Here is a 15,835-nt window from a genome sequence, read left to right on the forward strand (position 1 = left end):
ACATTATCTATTGCATGAGGTACACGTTACATAATCTGCAGCTAGTTCAGTAACATAATGCGTAGATGCATGCTCCTGCCCATACCTCTCTGGAATTTTGTGGTAAGATGTTATGGGACCAAACTGCTGAGGTCACCGCTCCCTCAGCTTACACACTAACTTAAACTTACTTACGCTAAGGACAACAAACACACCCATGCCAGAGGGAGGACTCGAACCTTCGACGGAGGGGAGGGGAGGAGCCGCGCGAACCATGACAAGACGCCCTAGACCGCACGACTACCCCGCAGGGCCCCATACCTCTCTGTACACGCTGCTCTGCAGTGATGTTGCGCATGTCGTTGGACCGTAGATTGTGACAGCTAGGGACAGGGAGAGTGGGGCGTGTATCACGAGCTATGTTTATCTGAACATGCAGACACGTGAGGGCAGCCGTTATTATTGCAAGTACAAACCAAATGCTTTATTACAAAACATTCAATATTCCTCCTCAGTTTACTTAAGTCTAAAGTTAAATCTCCATGGTCATTGAATTTTATCCATAATAGTCGTAATTGATCTCTATGATCCTTTATAGGACGTATCTGTCACAACAGCAGGTAACTTTATTTGACACACGACCGGTTTCGGGCCTGTGCTCACCTTCAGGTAGTTTACATTCATTCACTTCTTTTCACAGTCAATATTGTTGTTCACTATTTAAATAAAAAGGAAATGATGTATGATGACTGAATATCACATTTTTTACAAACGTGTTCCGAGTGTTTACACTTAAATTGTATGTTGGTCACTGTGGTAGTTACTGGAATGTCCATATTACGCCTTTCATGCAGTATTGGATGCAAACACGTTGGATGTTGTGACTGCAGGTGCTTCTGGAGTTACTAACATTTAAAGTGCCACAGATGTGTCAAAGCCATAGTAGGGATATTCCAGTAATTACAATGGGTGGCAATACACAGTTAACATGTACAAAATCTCGAGAAAAGCACCTTAGAAGATAAAATTCCGAATATTGTTAAGTGCAAAGCATTTCTGACATCACAACATATATTTTGGTAGCTTAATACGTACCGTAAAATTCCATCACATTTTTCCTTCAACTAAAAGGTCTCCCTTTTGTCACGGTCAGTGTAAGGCCTAATTCATTAGTGATTAAGAAGTACTGTACAGCAAGAGAGCCATTCGATAACTAATGGATCACATGCGGTTTCTCGCTCAATTTCGGAAACCGCAGAATTTGTTATGGGACATCATGGAACTTGTGCGCTTCAGACGCTATAGTTTAATGAGGTTCCGACGGGTGGCGGTGATACACGTAACCTTCAAAATGGCGTCTGTAACGAAGTGCGTTCGAAACAGAGAGCTGTCACTGTTTCTTTTGGAGGAAAACCAGTGCGTCGTAGATATTCGTAAACGCTTGAAGAACTCCTATGGGAGCCGGCCACTGTGGCCGAGCGGTTGTAGACGCTTCAGTCCGCAGCCGCGCTGCTGCTGCGGTTGCAGGTTCGAATCCTGCCTCGGGCATGGATGTGTGTGATGTCCTTAGGTTAAAGTAGTTCTAAGTCTAGGGGACTGATGACATCATATGTTAAGTCCCAAAGTGCTCAGAGCCATTTGAACCATTTGAATTCCCATGGAGACCTGGCATTGAACAAAGGCACAATGAGTCGCTGGGCAAGATGTCTGTCATCATTGCTACAAGGTCACACAAATCTGCGTGCACCTTGCCGGCCGGTAGGGTGCACATAGTTGTGACTCCTGCAATGTTGAAACGTGCGGACACTCTCATTCGAGGTGATCGACAGATCACAATCAAACACTTCGCTGCTCAACTGGACGTCTCTGTTCCTAGTGCTAACACACTCGTCCACCAGTTGGAGTGCTCAAACGTCTGTGGCCCTCGGGTTCCTTGCCTTCTAACAGAAGACCGTAAAGAGTAATGACGGACAATCTTTGCAGAATTGCTTGCATGTTACGAACCAGATAGTGACAACTTCATCGAACATCATCACAGTCGATGAAACACGGATTCATCACTCCGAACAAGAAACAAAACAGCATCCCATAGATTGGCGCCACTCCACCTCTCCTTCGAAGAAAATGTCCAAAGCCGCACCCTCAGCCGGTAAAGTAATGGCGACGGTCATCAGGGACTCGAAAGGTGTTACTGTGTTTGATGTCCTCCCTCATGGTGCAACGAGCAACTCTGACGTGTACTGTGCTACCCTCAGGATACTGAAGAATGACCATAAAACTTCAAACTTCTCCATGACAATACAAGGCCTCATACAAGTGTGCCCACCCGACAGGAGCTCACAAAATTTCATTAGACTATTCCCCTCATCCACCCTACAACCAGGACCTCGCGGCTTTAGACATCCATATGTTTGCCCCAATGAAGGATTCACTTCACGGTGTAACAGGATATCCCCCTCTAGCATTACTTTTCCTCAACAGTAGTTGTCGATACCAGTATTATTTTTCGAATTTTGGACACTAAATATTATCTGAATAGCTTTCCTGAAAAGTTTCATATAATTTTATACACCATGTGTTATACTTCAATCTATAATTTATGAAAAGGAATTATTCATAAAATCTTTTAGTTTCGATGTTATAATCGATAAGTACTAGTTCTGAATGTACAGTTACAATTATTTTCTTTAGAAACATTTGAAATTATGAATTATTGGCGCACTTAAAACTTCTATTATTAATTACACAATCCTGTACTGTTTACTATGTTTATTTCTGGATTCATTTATGAAATAGTAATCGAAATTAATAATGTGACGAAAACTGTAGGAATTCATTTCTTACGAAAATTGTAAACCCTTTTGAATATCGTTATTTCCGCAGAGTGAGAGAGTCGTAAGCATGCCTCTGATGTGGTCGGACGTATTTTTGTGCTAACAATATAATTTCGAGTTTGTTAATGTGAAAAATCAAAATACTGTATGATATAATAAAATGTGAGAAAATATATTTACGTAAAAACAAAAAATCTGAAACAACAATCTGCAAACTTATTTAGTTCAACCCAACCGTGAGGACCTAAAATATGACATTTTCAGCTTCAAGAATCAGACCCGTAGACAAGAAGTGGAGCCATTTTCAACATAACATACTAAGTAATCTTGAATGTTTATTGTAATCTTCGCTCATCTCAGATCTTCATAAAGGACTTTAATGTGGACAATTGATGGAAGTAGGAAGGAGGGGGTTGATTACAACGGGAAGCAGTATGTGCATTATGGTGAGGGTACTGATACAGCAAAACATTGATTCCGGTAGAATTGTATCATGCGGGCATAGAGGCCCTCCCAGTAAGGTAGCCTTGCGCCGTCGCACTGCACGCAGGTTGTGTTGAAATACAGGCTCTTGTAGCCAGAATAGTTAGGAATAAAACGGTAAATTGGAATCTTGAGTAAAACCCACCTGATTTTAGAATAAAGGGGTTGCAATACTTACTGAACGCCTCTCGTACAAGAGATAATCTGCCGGTGAGTGCAGATATTTAAATACTCTCTCATTTTGTACACTAGCAAAAAAGCATCACTATCTGTTATTGAATCGTTTCTGTTGCTTATGTAGTCGTGGACTATGCTTCAGCTTGAGGGAACGCCTGCGGACAGTCCGCTCGCTGTGGAGGTTTTCGGTTTCCGGCCGAACGGAGGGCATTCCGTTCCCATGGCGAGAGATGACATGGAAGCCTTTTTGCCGTTTCACGCTTACGGCTCTACTAGCCATGCGTGCTCAGCTCGACAGAATGGGAACGCACAATCCTGCTGCTGAAGCGAGGAGGCCGTTGATAACTGGTACACGCAGTGCATGTAACTCAATGCGGCGAGAAGTTCTAACATGTTGATCATTTAAAATCTATTAAACGAACGGCTTCGCGTGACATGCATCTATTTTAACTTTTCCAACAACAAGGCAACAAATAAGTTTCCTGACATTAATGCGTAAAATCGGCCAGAAGTCTATTTACAGTGGGTATTTAAAAATTCAGTGCCCAAACTGCAGATATGATGACCAATACAACAACAAAGTTATTTCGTTAAGCAACTATTGTGTTGCGAATGGATATTGAGTGAGCATCAAACATGCATAAGTACGTCCGGAAGCAAACAATACCTCCTTCAAACACCGTTACAGCTAATTTAATTAGAGGAAATAGTGTGGGCTGTGCTGACGATCGCATGAAACCAGCAAGCATGATGTAGTGCTGTAGTGCTTACTTGATGGTCGCAGTACATAACATGGCGTGCTACGCATGGCCTGCAATATTCCCGGAGCTCCTCACTCCATTAGATTTCTTTCTATACGATTTCATGAAAATCGAAGCGCACTCTATACCTTGGAACTCAGGGTTCTTGTAGTGGCTATGCACGTATAGAGAACGTCACACTATTTTCATCGAACACGGGACGCGCTGCTACGTCAATAGCAATTCGGCGCTGAGGTTAACGGCGCTCATTTTGAACATTCTTTGTAACACTGAGCAGCAGAATAAAGAACTGAGAGGCATTTAAAATTTATTCCCAGTTACATCTAGTGATTCCGTAGAAGCTCGGCACTCAGTATGCATTTTAGACATCTGTTTACTTGTATAGACCTATTCATCCTTGTGTCCGAGAACACCCCTGTCGGTTTGAAGAACGAATTTCTGAACGCCCCATTAATTAAAAGTGGAAGAACGCCTACAGTTAAATTTGAAACTGCCACTTCACTAACTGTAAGATTTCTGTTACGAAACTGTGGCTTCATCGTCAGTTGTAAGCATTATACAACCACAACATAAGTAAATTTGTTGTGGAGTCCGCACACTATTGTCTGTAACCTTAGGGGGTTGACTTGTTGCAGGAAATTTGAAAATGGATACTTGACATTGGAAACAAGTCGTTTAAGGGATTTTACTGTGCAAGTGACACTGTATGTTACATTCTAAGCACTTGGCGTTGCTCGGTGTCACCATGTCAAATCTTCTATGCACATTACTAAATTTAAGTCCCCCACTGTGTTTTTCATTCTGTATGTGCCGTCTAATCTCAGGAAGTACTATAGAAACTTTGATACAGTTTTCACTAATAGGTAGAGTGTTTCACTATGAGGGATCGAGTACATAATTTACACCTGGCAAAAGCCCGAATAACCGGACCGCTGCAAGAAGTGCACCAAGAGAGTCAATAAGTTTCTCAAAGATTTAGACAGAGATGCGAAGCCATGGCAACTACAGTGCCATGACTAACTAGGCTAGGTTTCTTGGCTCAGGATCTAAGGTGCGAACAACCCGATCGAGGTGGTGCCATTGATTCTTGATTGGGTTTAAATCCAGACAGTTTGGTGTTGGCCAGGGAAGTATGATAAACTCATGCCGGCGCTCTTCGAACCACATACGTACACTGCGAAAAATGTGACACATTGCACTGAGCTGCTGATAGGTGCCATCGTGCCGCGGAAGAAACAAACTGCGTGTGCGCATGGAGATGGTTCCCAAGGATAACTTGCATACTTATGTTGATCCACAGTACCTTCCAGAATGACGAGGTCATCGAGGGAATGCCACGAAAACATTCCCCAGACAGAAACGCTCCCTCCTGGTTTCAGAGTGTTTGCTTTCTGACGTTTCAACGCCGCATACGCCCACTAAAATCTGTAAGTTCGAGCATAAAAAGTGATTCGACTAAGAAGGCCACCTGTCACCCCTCAGTGAGCCAGTGAACAACCGGTTGCGGTACTGGTGTGCAAATTCCAGCCCCCATCGCCGACGAACAGCAGTCACCATGGGTGCATGTAACAGGAGCATTCTGTGGAGGCCCAAACACAGCAACGTTAGCTGAACTGTAGTTGGGGACATACTGTCGGTAGCCCCTGGGTTCCTCTGGGTTATCAGTTGCTCGACAGTTGTACGTCAGTTTGGCCCTGCAAATCTCCACAGCCGTCGTTCACATTGCCAGTGATACACCACATTTGCCTCGGCGCCGGTTTTAGATAGCTCCATTTTGTCATGCTTGGTATACCTTCGCTATTGCGGCAAGCGAACAGCTTACGAACATAACCGTTTTGGAAACGCTTTCACCCTTGGTCCGAAAGCCAATCATCATGCGCTTTTGGACGTCAGGTAAATAGCCGCATTTCTGCGTTACCAAAACGACTGCACTGTATTCCAAGTCCCTCCGCCCCCTGCAGCATAATTTACATATCCCCCACTGCTACTGCTGCCACCTGCGTCTGAGTTGTTATTGCTCCCTGACGTTAAACATAGGCGGTGGTCACGTTAACGTGAGTGGACCGTATATAAATATCTCGTGCAAACTGGCTGAACAAGGACGAACCCGAGTCAACCGTGGCGTATTTCTGTCTGCATATGAAGCCTAATTTAAGGAAGTACTGTAGGAATTTTGGTACGAATGGTTAAAATGACTCTAAGCTCCATGGGACTTAACATCTGAGGTCATCAGTACCCTAGACTTAGAACTACTTAAACCTAACTAACTTAAGGACAGCCCGAGGCAGGATTCGAACCTGCGACCGTAGCAGCAGCGCGGTTCCGGACTGAAGTTCCTAGAACCGCTCGGCCACAGTGGCTGGCCGAATTTTGGTACGCCTTTCACTAAATCTACATCTACATTTATACTCCGCAAGCCACCCAACGGCGTGTGGCGGAGGGCACTTTATGTGCCACTGTCATTACCTCCCTTTCCTGTTACAGTCGCGTATGGTTCGCAGGAAGAACGACTGCCGGAAAGCCTCCTTGCGCACTTGAATCTCTCGAATTTTACATTCTTGATCTCCTCGGGAGGTATATTCGATACGTCATCCAGAAACGCACTCTCTCGAAACCTGGACAGCAAGCTACACCGCGATGCAGAGCGCCTCTCTTGCAGAGTTTGCTAAACATCTCCGTAACGCTATGACGTTTACCAAATAACCCTGTGACGAAACGTGCCGTTCTTCTTTGGATCTTCTCTATCTCCTCTGTCAACCCGACCTGGTACGGATCCCACACTGATGAGCAATACTCAAGTATAGGTCGAACGAGTGTTTTGTAAGCCACCTCCATGTTGACGGAGTACATTTTCTAAGGACTCTCCCAATGAATCTCAACCTGGCACCTGTGTTACCAACAATTAATTTTATATGATTATTCCATTTCAAATCGTTCCGTACGCATACTCCCAGATTTTTACAGAAGTAACTGCTACTAGTGTTTGTTCCGCTATCATATGATCATACAATAAAGGATCCTTCTTCTAATTGATAGGCACATTCACGAAGGAAGTTTATGTATGTAGGTGTATTGTATTACCGCTAGCCAGACAGGTCGTCCGGGGGCAGCTACTTGGACGTACCCGTGCAAATCTGGGGTTGATCGCTAGTATTACCTAATGGAGGAAACTCTTGATCACCATCTGAGAATCATACAAACTTCGCTTACTTTGTACATTCAGTTTTAAACTGTTGGTGTGCTGTGTTTGGAGGTGGGACTCCAGCTCGCACCCTCCTTAGACAGATGTGGGAAATCACCTGAAGTAATATTCATTGGTCGTCAAGCCGACGTGTTTGGTACAGAAAATGGTGGTGGAACATGAATATTTATCCTGCCGTGGATGACGACATAATTCGAGAGGCCCACAAGCTCATAGAGGACAAGCAATAGCGAAGGGACTGGCAGTATCCATTACAAAAGAAACGTTCTAGAATTTTTCGGTAAAGTCATTGAGATTGTGAATCGAGATTGTCTGAGGGGGATAGAATTTCAGTTTCTTTTTAACAGATGCATGAAGTCAAAAAAATGGCTCTGAGCACTATGGGACTTAACTTCTGAGGTCATCAGTCCCCTAGAACTTAGAACTACTTAAACCTAACTAACCTAAGGACCGTAGCAGTCGCGCGGTTCCGGACTGCGCGCCTAGAACCGCTAGACCACCGCGGCCGGCCGCATGACGTCACTCAGTCTTGAGACCCAGGCATGTCTAGGTGGCAGGAGTGCAGGTAAGAATGCATAGGGCCTGCCCATCATACTATATACAGTCCAAAGTATGCTTGCTGTAGTGCACATAACAGCTGAGGAGGTGGAACTGGACTGTTGAATGCATTTTATCCTTGTCGATAGTTACACAATGCGATTTTTTTTTATAATTTCGTATTTGTTACTGACACCACTGACACCACAGCAGGAATGATGCCCAATTTTAACTTTGCTTGATGACGTTCAATCCGACTGAAAGTGATAACTACTAGAGGTGTGTTTTATTAAAAGCTCTTAAAGTTGTTTGAAAATGGATTCCCTTAAAAGTTATTAACCATTGGAATAATTAATTAAAAATCTACTTTCATAACACAGTAGACGGACCATGCAACAAAAATACGCTTTCGCTTGCGAACTAAGAGTTGATGAGAACACTGTTTCGAGGTTTTGCTCCGTAACGATACGTGAGGCGTATACTTGTTTCACAGGGGAAAATGTAGATCCCTGCGGCACATCAGAAACACCCTGAGTTCTCTAACTGAGACAAGATGAAAACCAAACACATGAGAGGGACCACAGATTGCGAATAACTAAGGATAGAGCAAAGCGTACTGCGCATGCCACCAGTATCAAACTGGAATTGTGACCTCACTTCCGTATTCCGCTGTTTGTTTCCCGAACTTCAATATTACTAGTTATTCGCACTTTTACACATTTGTCAATCAGTGACTGCAATGGTGAGTAATATTTGATGCTACACATACATATATAAATGGGTCAAGAGAGAAAAAATACTTTTAGTTGGCAAGTATCACAAAGATATAAACTATAATTTATGTGTTTAACACTATCGAGACACTGTGTAATAACCCCCTCATTCAAGACCTTAGATATTATAAATGAAACGTTTCTATTGATGATCAATGCAATGATCTGGAAAAACATGAGATTAAAATACTAAAGTAAAAGAAGAATTGTTTGATTCAGCAGAATTTAGAAAATGTTCAAAGTGGACGTTGGTTATGTCAAAAAATAATTGAAATTTGTACATCAGTCTAAAAACTCAGCATTGAACACTTAAAAATTATGCAACTGCCGGTGGAATTTGCAAGAAGAGGTGGTGGTTGACGATTGTAATCACAGAGATCAATCGTATAAAATATATAGTTGTATTATTGTTACGATCTAGACAGTCACTTATCCGTCAGTACACCGTATGTTAGCATATTAATACCATGTTCGAAACATGTTCTGGTCCAAAAATCACTAGAAACTAACAGGAATTATTCTTACTTCTTCGAAGATTTGCTGACACTGGGATAATCGGCTTTACTTCAGCAGATGCTACCACCTACTGGAAATATACAGATATGAAAACAAGTGATGCACTAAAACCACATAGTGTAAATTATATGCTAGAGTCAGGCACAATTCTTTCACTGAGCCAGAACAAAATTAAATTTGTTATGTGGCATATACGGTACTTAAAGACTGAATAGGATATAGGAGTAACTAGAGTTCACATTCTAGGCATAATTTGTTTGACTGCATGGCCAATATTTACGAGACAAGTGATATATAAATTCGGTACCGTATTGTTTTCTTGCTAAATACTGAGAAGCTGGACGGTCTGTTGTAGAACTTGGTTATTTTCAGAAGGGTGGTAGGGGTGGAGCTAATCCCCAATTCGGAACGTTTGGGAGGAGATTTCGAGTTGTGGCGTTCGACTGGTGACCAAACGAAATCTCCTGAAAACCTTGATCGGACCAGAGCATTGGGACTATCTTAATTTATTTCGGGGAAAATGTGAATGAATAAATATTTAGAGCAATATTCAAATGCAGAATTATTGCATGCCATTTGAGTTACGACTCAGGCATTGTTCGGTTCTACAAACCATTGAGCTTACTTCAAAGTAGACAGAGCAGGAAACTGTGCTGGTGCTACTTATATTATGGAGAACGATTGTATACAATTTATTCTATACTTTCCCAAAGAATGAACAGAGATGAAAATTATTATATCAGAAAAGCGGGAGAAAATAGTCCCTAAAAGTATTTCTTGGTGTCACAGATCATCAGCTTCATGTCACAGCTCTAAAACTGAAAGTGACAGTTTCGCTGTGGTGAGTTATGAAAAAATTTCGCAACGTCATCGCAGCATAATAGATTACAATACTCAGCAGCACGATAAAATCCGTAAGAAAACACAAAAAAATCTGAGTCTATTCCTTCAAGAGAAAAACACCAAGACTTGTCGCAAACAGTCCAGATACCATTGCGGTTATCTCTTCAAAGCTTTGAGCAAAGTTCATTTGAGATGTCCAACGTAGATTCCCAACATGTTTGTTAATAGCGGGTACAAGGTCCGTGATATTTCAGAACAAGCTGTCTGGAGTAGCCGTGTAATAACATTAAGAATCTCAAGGCGCTTACAGGTAAGTCTTACGCCATACCGTAGTCACGTGGCTTCGGAGTCAATGTATGCTACGACTACACCTTTCGGGGCGTGGCGGTGAGTATGTTTGGCACTACCATCTTTTCGCTCCTTCCTGTTCCATTCGTGGATGGCGCGTGGGAAGACTGATGTCGGTAAACATCCACGTGGACTCTAATCCTGCTAATTGTTCTGTGGCGGTCATTTTGCGAGAACGTATGTGGATGGAAGTAATAAATTGTTCTAGTCTTCCTTCAAAGTATTCTCGCGGAAATTCAGTAGTAAATCACTTCGTAATGCACATCGTCTCTCTTGAAGCATCTGCCAAGTAACTTTTGTTGAGCATATCCGTAGAACTCTCACTCCGACTAAACGGTCCAGTGATGAAACACAAGATTTAGCATTGGCTCTTCTCTGTCTCTTCTATTAATCCAACCTGGTAAGGACCGCCGGCTGGTGGGTAATACCCGAGAATCGTTGTTTTGTAAGCCACTTCTTTAGTGGATGAACTGCGTGTCTTTAGGAATCTTTCTGTTTCCAAACAAAATGTCTATTACGTAGTCATTCCACTTCAGGTCGCTCCGGATGGTTAACCATACGCTATTCATGGGATGTTCAACGATTCTCCGTCTCTCTGAAATTTTCGATGCCTCGCTATTATAACTTCTTTAATTAGATCATTATTTCCTTGCGTCTTCCACCAAGTGTTGCTAGAAAGTCAGTCGAATAATTGATAGTCTTAGATAGGTTTCTGCCGAGCTTCTTCTAAGCCCGTCTGCTTTTGTAGTGTTTCAGTACAATTTCAGATAAGAATCTGTGAGTGGAAGTTTTACAGTTAAGCCGATGTTCCTTCGTGATCGTGGGCAAATGTTGATACAAGCCTTTTGTATGGCTCATAGTCTAAGATAGATTTCTGCAGTGTATTTTCGTACCGAAATTTGGTTTAACGGTATTTCACAAGAATTTCCCATAATTCGTGGGTGCATTAAAGAGAAAAGAAATAGCCAATCTTTGCAAATACGTTCACGAGCAGTCATGAATTTTCCTGCACGTCTCGTGGCCTGTAATAATTTTCCCCGTCCCTTTTCCGTAGGGAACTTGTTTTAGAAGAGTTCTGTGGACTCGTGGGAGTAATTTATCCAATTTAACGGGGTTTCTGAGGGAATTCATATGCGCGGTAACTTGAAAGTAATTGTAAGCCATTTTGTGTACGTGTAGATTACCCTTCTTTCCTCGTAATGATATACCTATTCACACAGCATGAAAGAAGTCATATTTCCGAAGACTCGATAGACGATTGGGTACGCTTTGGTCTTTCATTGTCCGCCTCCTCCCGCCCGATATACGAAAAACTTGCTTCAGTCGTTATAAGAATATTGTATTAGTATGATAAAATTACGGTTCTGGTTGTTGTTTGACTATGTAATGAAATATGAGATGGATGATTGAGCCGTGCGTGCGTTAACGTCTATTCCTCCCATCCATTAAACTTCTCTTCAATTCATGTCATAGTGACGCGTTCGCTGCCGTCCTATCACACTGGGAATTACCGTATACAGTCCCTCTTTACAAGTCTCATTGTTTTCTTACCGTTCCGCATGGTACCGAGGGTCGCTCACCAACGAATCAGGCCCGATCCGTCACGTTACGGATGGTGAACCTTAACTTATGAAAGTGTGTCAGCGACGTTTGAAGAATTACCGCTTCCCTCTGCCTTTGTGATTGCAGGTCCGCATTTTCAGAGTCGGTCTTCCTTACAGAATATGAATTATGTTGTGTAAGTAATAAAGATTAGTTGATCGCGTCACTTCTGCGCTTTTATGCAATCAAAGCAATTTCTTTTCAATGCATGTACAGTTTACATGCACTAACATAAAAACAATATATAAAATTATTGTTCTTATTTTGTAGTCAACAGAAGGTTCTTCATGATGATCAAAGGCAAGAGCTTCCTATTATTACTGAAATATATGGATGTTGTCTACGAATAATAGAAACATGTTTTACGGAACTTCGACGAAGTATTGAAACGATGTTTGACGTTTTCTTGTTTTGCGGTATTTTACGTTATCTTTTGTTGAGAATATTGCTTATTATAGCAGCACATGATAAATCTATATTTTTTCTTTATTTTCACTACTGCATCCCCGTGTTTCACATCAGAAATCAATAATTTTCCAATACAAACTGAATTACACAATGACAGTTTCAGTTTTGCCTAAAATACTGTTTGTTCTTAAGTTAAAGACAAGAGGATAGTTATGCAGAACAAAAATGATGTATAGGTTAGCCAGCCCTTTATACTCTACGGTGACGAAAGTCGTGGGTTACCTCCTAATACCGTGTCACATCTCCTTTTACCCGGAGTAGTGCAGCAACTAGACGTAGTAGGGACTCAACAAGTCGTTGGAAGTACCCTTCAGAAATAATGTTTGCGCATAACTGCGAAGGTGTTGCTAGTGCAGGATGTTGTGTACGAACTGACCTCTTTATTATGTCCCATGAATGTTCGATGGGATTATTGTCGATCTGGGTAGCCAGATCACTCGCACGAATTGTCTAGAGTGTTCTTCAGACCAATCGTGAACAATTGTGGACGGGTTATGTGACATCCTTGTTTGTGAACGAAATCCATGAATGGCAGCGGGAGTGGCCGTACGGTTCTGGGCGCTGCAGTCTGGAACCGTGTGACCGCTACGGTCGCAGGTTCGAATCCTGCTTTGGGCATGGATGTGTGTGGTGTCCTTAGGTTAGTTAGGTTTAAGTAGTTCGAAGTTCTAGGGGACTGATGACCACAGCAGTTAAGTCCCATAGTGCTCAGAGCCATTTGAACCATTTGAATGGCAGCGAACGGCCTCCAAGTAGCAAAACAACGATTACCAGACATTGTCGGTTCAGTTGGGTAAGAGGACCCAATCCATTCCGTGTAAACAAACCCACACCATTAAGGAGGTACAACCAGCTCACACAACTCCTTGGCCGAGCACAGTCTGGTACTGCGTGACAGCTACGGTCGCAGGTTCGAATCCTGCCTTGGGCATGGATGTGTGATGTCCTTAGGTTAGTAAGGTTTAAGTAGTTCTAAGGTCTAGGGGACTGATGACCTCAGAAGTTAAGTCCCATAGTGCTCAGAGCCATTTGAACAATGCCTTGTTGACAACTTAGGTTCTTGGCTTTGTTGGGTCTGCGCCACACTCGAACCCTACCGTCAGTTCTTACCGACTGAAATCGGTACTCACCTGACCAGTCCACCATTTACCAGCCTCTACGGTCCAACCGATATGATCACGAGCCCATGAGAGGCGCTGCAAGCGATATAGTGCTATTAGCATAAACGCTCGCATCGGTCGTCTGGTGCCATTGCCAGTTAACGCCAAATCTAGCCACACGGTCCAAACGGATACGTTCGTCTTACGTCTCAATTTCACTTCTGCTTTATTTCAGCCAGTATTGCTTGTCTGTTAGCACTGGCAACTCTACACAAACGTCGCTTCTCTCGGTCGTTAAGTGAAGGCCGTCAGCCACTGCGTTGTCCATGGTGAGAGGTAATGCCTGAAATGTGGTATTCTCAGCACACTCTTGACACTGTGTATCTCGGAATATTGAATCCTCTAAAGATATTTGAAATGGAATGTCACATTCGTCTAGCTCCAGCTATCACTTTGCTTTCAAAGTTTGTTAATTCTCGTCATGTGGACATAATGACGTCGGAAACCTGTTGAGATGAATCACCTGAGCGCTAATGACAGCTCCAGCAATGCTTTGCCCTTTGTATGGGATACTACCGAGACTTTTACATGTTCATATTGCTAGCCCAAGACTTTTATCACTTCTCTGTAAATTCTCACTCAGGATCTAGAGGGTTCACCGCTTCTGGTTTTTAGGGGAATCCGGTAAGGTACTGGTCGCATACATATAGTAACGCCCGATAGATATGCAACACACCCAACGCATAGGTAACGCTGGTACGATCTCACTGACCAGTGGTACTAGGAAAATTACAGTCCACACTTACTTGCCACAGTCTACAACCCTAGTGGTGACTGAGCGGTTACAGAAGCGGGCTGCAGCGACGTTACGCCGCCGGGCAGGTATGTGGGGCAGCGACGACTGGCGCGCGCACATCCTCTGCTCGCTGGCTGCCGGCTGCGTCGCGTTGCTTTGCACACAATCGCGCCGCCTGGCGGCGGGTGACGCAGTCTGGGGCGTGGGGCGGCAGCACACATGAGCGCCGGAACAGCCAGTCGGCCCCAGGCGCCGCCCACTCACTCACACACACACACACACACACACACACACACACCATCACAGCTCTGCTGCGCCTACTGTAGCCGCACCGCCACCTGAGGCTCATAAATAGAAACCTGCCACGTTCAGATGGTCCGACCAGCAACAAAACGACGAGACACACGGCAGCTAGCACAGACTCCAAAAACAACGACTGTAATATACCTGATGTGAGGAAGCAATTGTGTCTGTTCGCCTGCTACAAGGGGCGTTCACAATAAGTAACGCAATACAGTTCTTATCTTGTTCATTTTCAGTTGAAAAAATGCACGAATTGTAGTGAACATTGTGAGATATTCCCGCTTCAGCGGCTCTAGTTCAATGAACTTCCGATACGTGGCAGCGCTATACGAAGCCTTAAAAGTGGCGTCTGTGACGAAGGTGCGTCTCAAGCAGGGTGCTGCCACTGAGTATCTTTGTCGCGAAAGCAGAGCGTCGCACATATTCTTAGGCAGTTGCAGGACGTCGGCGGACACATGGCAGTAAACAAGGGCACGGCGAGTCGTGGAGCGAGGTGTCTGTCATCATCGCAACAAGGTCGCACAAACCTATCCAATCTGCCGCGTGCTGGTTGGCCACACACAGCTGTGACTCTAACATTCTTGAAACATCTGGGTACCCTCATTCTGGGTGATCGACGGTAGTCAAATACCCGCCTGCTCAACTGGACGTATCTGTTGACAGTGCAGCCACATGCGTCCACCACTTGGAGTTCTCAAAGGTGTGCGCCTGATGGGTTCCTCACTAACGGAAGACCATAAGTAGCATCGACGGACCATCTGTACGAGTTGCTTTCGCACTACGGGGCTGATCGCGACAACTTTTTGTCGGGTATCGTCGCAGATGAAACATTCGTTCATCACTTCGAATTGGGAACAAAACGGCAAACCATCGAGTGGTGCCACACCACTTCCCTTCCGAAGAAAAAGTTGAAAGTTCCACCCTCAGTTTGGTAAAGTCATGGAGATAGTCTTCTGGGACTGTGACCTGGTTATTCTGCTTAATACCGTCCCTCGTGGTGCAACGATCAATCTTGCAATGGACTGTCCTGCCCTTGGGAGCTGAAAGAGACGATTTCAGCGTTTTCGTTGCTACAAAAATTCGAACGAGCTTGTTCTTCTCTATTGCAATTCA

At 43.6% G+C, this 15,835-nt stretch overlaps 1 protein-coding gene across 1 annotated transcript in view; it reads right to left on the reverse strand.

Moving 5' to 3' along the window:
* LOC124803176 overlaps positions 1-14,640 on the reverse strand; it is a 37,081-nt gene extending 22,441 nt beyond the window's left edge. Inside the window, exon 1 of the mRNA XM_047264360.1 lies at positions 14,470-14,640. Within this exon, the coding sequence (XP_047120316.1) occupies positions 14,470-14,640 (171 nt within the window). The remainder of the gene's footprint in view (positions 1-14,469) is intronic.
* Positions 14,641-15,835: the final 1,195 nt, after the last annotated feature.

The sequence above is a fragment of the Schistocerca piceifrons genome, chromosome 6, assembly GCF_021461385.2.
Source record: "Schistocerca piceifrons isolate TAMUIC-IGC-003096 chromosome 6, iqSchPice1.1, whole genome shotgun sequence".
NCBI lineage: Eukaryota > Metazoa > Arthropoda > Insecta > Orthoptera > Acrididae > Schistocerca > Schistocerca piceifrons.